Consider the following 5,242-nt stretch of genomic DNA (forward strand, 5'->3'; position numbering starts at 1 on the left):
AGTAGCCTCACATTGGAGTTGACCTCTTGTTATAAAAAAAATGACCAATGAGATGAAATTGAAATATAAATCAATCTATATAGTTCACTGCAAGTATGGTGAAGGGTTCTTTGCAGAAGGTCTATATAACCTAGAAGGTCTGGTGGCCTTCCATCCCCTGTAAGGGTGAAGCAAGGAAAATGGCAGCAAGAAGCCATAATCACACCTCCCAAGTTGCAAATATGTCATAGATTCTCCATCCTGGCTGGGCATTTGAACCACCTGAGACACACACACTCATACTCCATGCTGTGACTTTAATAAAGTGACTCGCAAAATCCTCAGGCCACCCCATGATGTGATGTTGGTGCCATCCCTATCCTCATGGGTACTTTCAGGGCAAGTGGAGGGTCCTTTACAGAAGGTGTGTATAATCTAGGAGAGCTGGCAGCCCCAGCCACCTGCTGGCCCTTCACCAATAGCCCCTGCATAAGCCAGACAGTCCAGAGGATATTGGTGGCTGCATCCTGGGCTTGTGACTTCACTGATACATTGCCATCAATTAAACTAATTAGATCAGAATTCCTGGTGAAAGGCCTGGGCATCAGTATTTTCTTCTTAAAGCATCCCAAATAATTCCAATTACCATGGGGAATGGAAATCACATCTAACAGAGGGTTAGGAATTGTAGCTGGAAATATTGGTTACCAAACCTTTGTAAGACATCTCAAATTTCTATAACTTTTCTGCATGTCAGCTTTTAAACAATTGTCTCTTCTTAAGGACTATCAAAGTAAAAGGAGACAGGACTATGTCTTAAATTTAAGAAAATGGAAAGAAAGAGTTGCTGATTGGAAATACTCATTGAGTGGAATTCCGAGACAGCAGCAATCAGGAGGGAGCTTTGAAAAATACTCACCTTTAGTGGTTCTGATGTAAGCACCCTGGAAGTAGAGTCCGGATATCAGGGTTTTTTAAAGTTCCCACATAATTCTAATACACAACCAAGGTTAAGACTCCTACAAAACACTTGATTCATGATTGCTTCTGTATATGTCTTATCTTTATTTCTCTAGAGTCAATGCTGATAGACAGCCATGGAACTGCTGACCATGCAGTCTTTTTGTATTTCTGGTCTCACCTGAAGACTGTACAGTAGGTCTCCCCCGAGGGCTTCTCGTTCAGTCCTGCTTCCCATGCATCTCAGATCCAAGACCAGCCATGCCACCATCCTGTGTTATTTTTCCTTTTTTTTTTATGACCAAGAGCTTTAAAAAACTTTTTTGGTGATTATATCCCCAGACAGTCATATCAGTCATGAATTACAACATCTCTGATTTCTGAGATCTCTCTTGAACCACTCCTGCCTTGAATTGCACTGCCTCAATGATCACCCACTCCCTTCTGTGAGTTGCCAGACTCTGGCAACTTTCTAGCCTCTGGTTTTGCTCTTTTCTGTGCAAGGGAATGACATTACATTCTTTTCCTCATTTTGTTATTGGTGCATGATAGTTGTACATAATGGTGGGATTTGTACCTGCATATAACAATATAATCTGGCCAATATCCCTCCCCAGCACTTCCCCCCTTCCTGCATCCCACCCCTATTGCCTTTCCTCTCCTTATCTCCCTTTGATTTTAGGAGATGCACCCCACCAACTTTGTTTTCCTTTTTTCTCTGTAGCTTCTATATAATGACATTACTTTTAACTAAGCTCTGGCTTTGTTTACTCCAAGGGCAATAGAGACAATGATATTTTTGATCCAGAGTTTGATGTATGTAAAAGACAATTCAATATGGCTCTCTGGGTACATGCCTGCTTGACTGGAGGATATCCCCTTAAACTGATGTCTCATTGGTCAATCTACCATGCCTGGCTGAGTGCAGAATAAGTGGAAAACAAGTCGCTATGCAATACAAAATTCTAATTGCACAAAGAAGCAATCAACATTTGGGGCATTCTAACTGCTTTGATTTTGGAGGGGACTAGCTGGCCATATTAACAGAATAAATAACCTTAAATCAAGCTGCTATCCAAAGTCAATGTAAGGGCTTAAGTAACAACAAGAACACTAGCAATTTATTGAACTAGAGATTTTGAACATACACTTCAGAGTAGGGCCCCTCACTGTGGAGAAACATACTTGGTGGGTCTGACAATCACGATCATGGGTGTCTTCTGATTCCTGCTATACTTTTACTTGACTTCATTCTTTAGAGAAGTTTTTAAACCTAGGTTATGTTTTTAAATGTTTTCTAGTTTCTCTGAAAATATTATTTTTTCTATTGCAAAAATATGCTTATTAGTTTGAGCTGATCCCTCAGAGAAAAAAAAGGTAGGGAAATTCAACTAAACCTTATTACATTAGTGGAAATCTGCTTTTAATATGTTTTGCCAAGTATTCTGACCCTTTCAGCTAGAAGACTATGGGAGGTAGGAAGTGGGGCAGCACTAGGCATCTCTAACAAGAGCAAAGTGAAGGTGTTGAGGTGATGGAGGAGGTTGACCAGTAAGGTGTGGTTGGGGGTGGGAAAATATTCACGTAGACAGGTAGAAACATTCCCATGGAACTTTGCAAATAAGTGATTTAGAACATTTATGTTGTATAAATGAATACCCCCTCCTAGGATATTTCCCTACAACAACTCATGGATCCAGAAACTGGGACCAATAGGACAGTTGTCACCGAGTTCATTCTACTGGGCCTGGTGGAAACAGAAAAGCTACAGTCCATGCTATTTGTGCTCTTCTTCTTTGCCTACCTGGTCACAGTTGGAGGCAACCTTAGCATCCTGGCAGCCATCTTGGTGGAACCCAAACTCCACACCCCCATGTACTTCTTCCTGGGGAACCTATCAGCGCTGGACATTGGGTGCATCACTGTCACTGTTCCTCCCATGTTGGATCGTCTTGTGTCCCACAAACGTACAATTTCCTATGATGCCTGCCTCACACAGCTCTTCTTCTTCCATCTGTTGGCTGGAATGGACTGCTTCCTGTTGACTGCCATGGCCTATGACCGATTCCTGGCCATCTGCCGGCCCCTCACCTACAGCACCCGCATGAGCCAGACAGTCCAGAGGATACTGGTGGCTGCATCCTGGGCTTGTGCCTTCACCAATGCACTGACCCATACTGTGGCCTTAACTACTCTCAACTTTTGTGGACCCAAAGAAGTGAATCACTTCTACTGTGACCTCCCCCAGCTCTTCCAGCTCTCCTGTTCCAGCACCCAGCTCAATGAGCTGCTGCTCTTCGCTGTGGGTTTCATAATGGCAGGAACCCCTGTGGTTCTCATCATCAGCTCCTACATCCACGTGGCAGCTGCAGTCCTGCGAATCCGCTCAGCTGAGGGAAGGAAGAAGGCCTTCTCCACATGCGGCTCCCACCTCACCGTGGTTTGCCTTTTTGATGGGACAGGCATCTTCAACTACATGTGTCTGGGTTCAGAGGAGGCTTCAGACAAGGATAAAGGGGTTGGGATTTTTAACACTGTCATCAACCCCATGCTGAACCCACTTATCTACAGCCTCAGAAACCCTGATGTGCAGGGTGCTCTGAGGCGAGTATTTGTGGGAAGGCAGTCGCTGACCTGAGAAGTGGCAGGATTCCTCCTTTCCTGCCTTTTCTGGACAGGAAACTCTCCCATGAAGGCAACAATCAATTAAAAATGGTCCATAACCATTTCTCCTATCTACTAATGCCTGAAGATTAGTGTTACGTGTTTGTCCTACAAGGAGACCCTGCATAATTCATTCATTTACCCATTCAATAAGTACCTGTTGAATTACTTCTATAATTCAGACTGTCTTTGAAGAAATTGGTGGACAGAATAGACAAAAGTCCCTTGACTTGTGAAACTCACATGCTGTAAAAGTCAGCAAGATTTATTTAAACACCACATATAGTGTATCACACAATGACACTGCTATAAAGAAAAGCAAGTGTGAGGGCTATAAAGTTAGATACTGCCAAGCAAGGTACCTGGGCACATGGCTACCTTATTTTTTACTATGCCCACTTTCTGGGTGGAGTTGAAGCCCCAGAAGCCCTGTATGTCTGGGATCAATGTCCCAAAGGACATTGGAAATGGAAGGGGACATTGGAAATTGGAAAATTCCATTTGGTTCATCACAGCTGAAGTATCTAAAAATGTCACTGTAAAGTTTCCTTCTGGTGGGTATATGAGATTCCCTTCAGACCAGAGTGCAAAAAGTTTTCTTTAAAAACCACAAGCCCAGGACCAGGGATAATCTCACCCAACTTAGCCTTTCACTCCAAGAAGATCAGTTCCTTTCTCCATTATCACATAAGAATCTCATGGATGTTTAGGGGACAGGAATGGAGTAGATAAGGAAAAATTCCACAGAATAGAAATTACATTAACGTACACATGATCTATATTAAGATCAAAAAAATAATGACCCATCTCCACCCTCTGTCATGTACTTTTATGTTGAGAGCCACAGCCGAAGGGGCCCCAGCAAACTTTCAGACTGCCAGCTGATGATTGGCTCACAGCTGCCCCAGCAACTTCTAGCTGATTGGCTCCTCTTCCGTGATGCTCATTGGGCTGTTTCCCTGCCCTTTCAGACCATGGAGCTGCTCATTGGGGGACTTTTTTGGCTCTGCCCACGCGACCCAGCCAATCGGCCTCAAGAGCAGGAGGATTGTGGGAGGTGGAGAGGCTTGGGGTGGGGGGAGAGGCTTGTGGGAAGCCGGTGGTGGCAGTTGGGCTCTGAAGGTTTTCCTGAGGAGCCTTTTTGTTTGGCGTGTGTGGTTCTAAAAATAAAGTTCGTTTCTTTTGACAAGTGGCTCCTGAATCATGCCCAGCCAGACTGCAGCACTTTTATCTATTTGATAGGTCACCTTCCTCACACATATGGCAAAGCCTTTTAAAGAATATTTACACTCCAGCCAGGTCCTTAGCCTTTTCAATGTGAAACGCCCAAGACAACCTTCCTTTCTTTTTAGTGGTCCCTCTCCAACCTCCTTGCTCAGAAATTTTACATATCATTAAATGTCCCTGGGGGTGATAGCGATGTCTATCTGTGTGCTGTGTGTCTTCCTTTCTTCCACACATCCTTCCTCCCCACCACCTTCTCTCTCCTTCATCTTTTTCTCTCTTTCTTTCATAGACTAATCTGAATATTTAATTTAAGGCATACAAGTGAAACTTGCCATTAAATACATCTTCTTATTTGTGCTTGAATTACAATTCCCTTCCATTTCCTAAATATGTTTAACAAGCATACACCACA

General features: G+C 43.5%; 1 protein-coding gene across 1 annotated transcript; it reads left to right on the forward strand.

The window, feature by feature from the left end:
* The first annotated feature begins 2,604 nt into the window (after positions 1-2,604).
* On the forward strand, positions 2,605-3,645 carry LOC107158097 (olfactory receptor 3A2). The gene has a single exon (XM_015504538.1). It carries the CDS (start codon positions 2,630-2,632, stop codon positions 3,575-3,577), a length of 948 nt encoding a protein of 315 aa, XP_015360024.1. The 5' UTR covers positions 2,605-2,629; the 3' UTR covers positions 3,578-3,645.
* Positions 3,646-5,242: the final 1,597 nt, after the last annotated feature.

This window comes from Marmota marmota, unplaced genomic scaffold (genome assembly GCF_001458135.2).
Source record: "Marmota marmota marmota unplaced genomic scaffold, marMar, whole genome shotgun sequence".
Taxonomy (NCBI): Eukaryota; Metazoa; Chordata; class Mammalia; order Rodentia; family Sciuridae; genus Marmota; species Marmota marmota.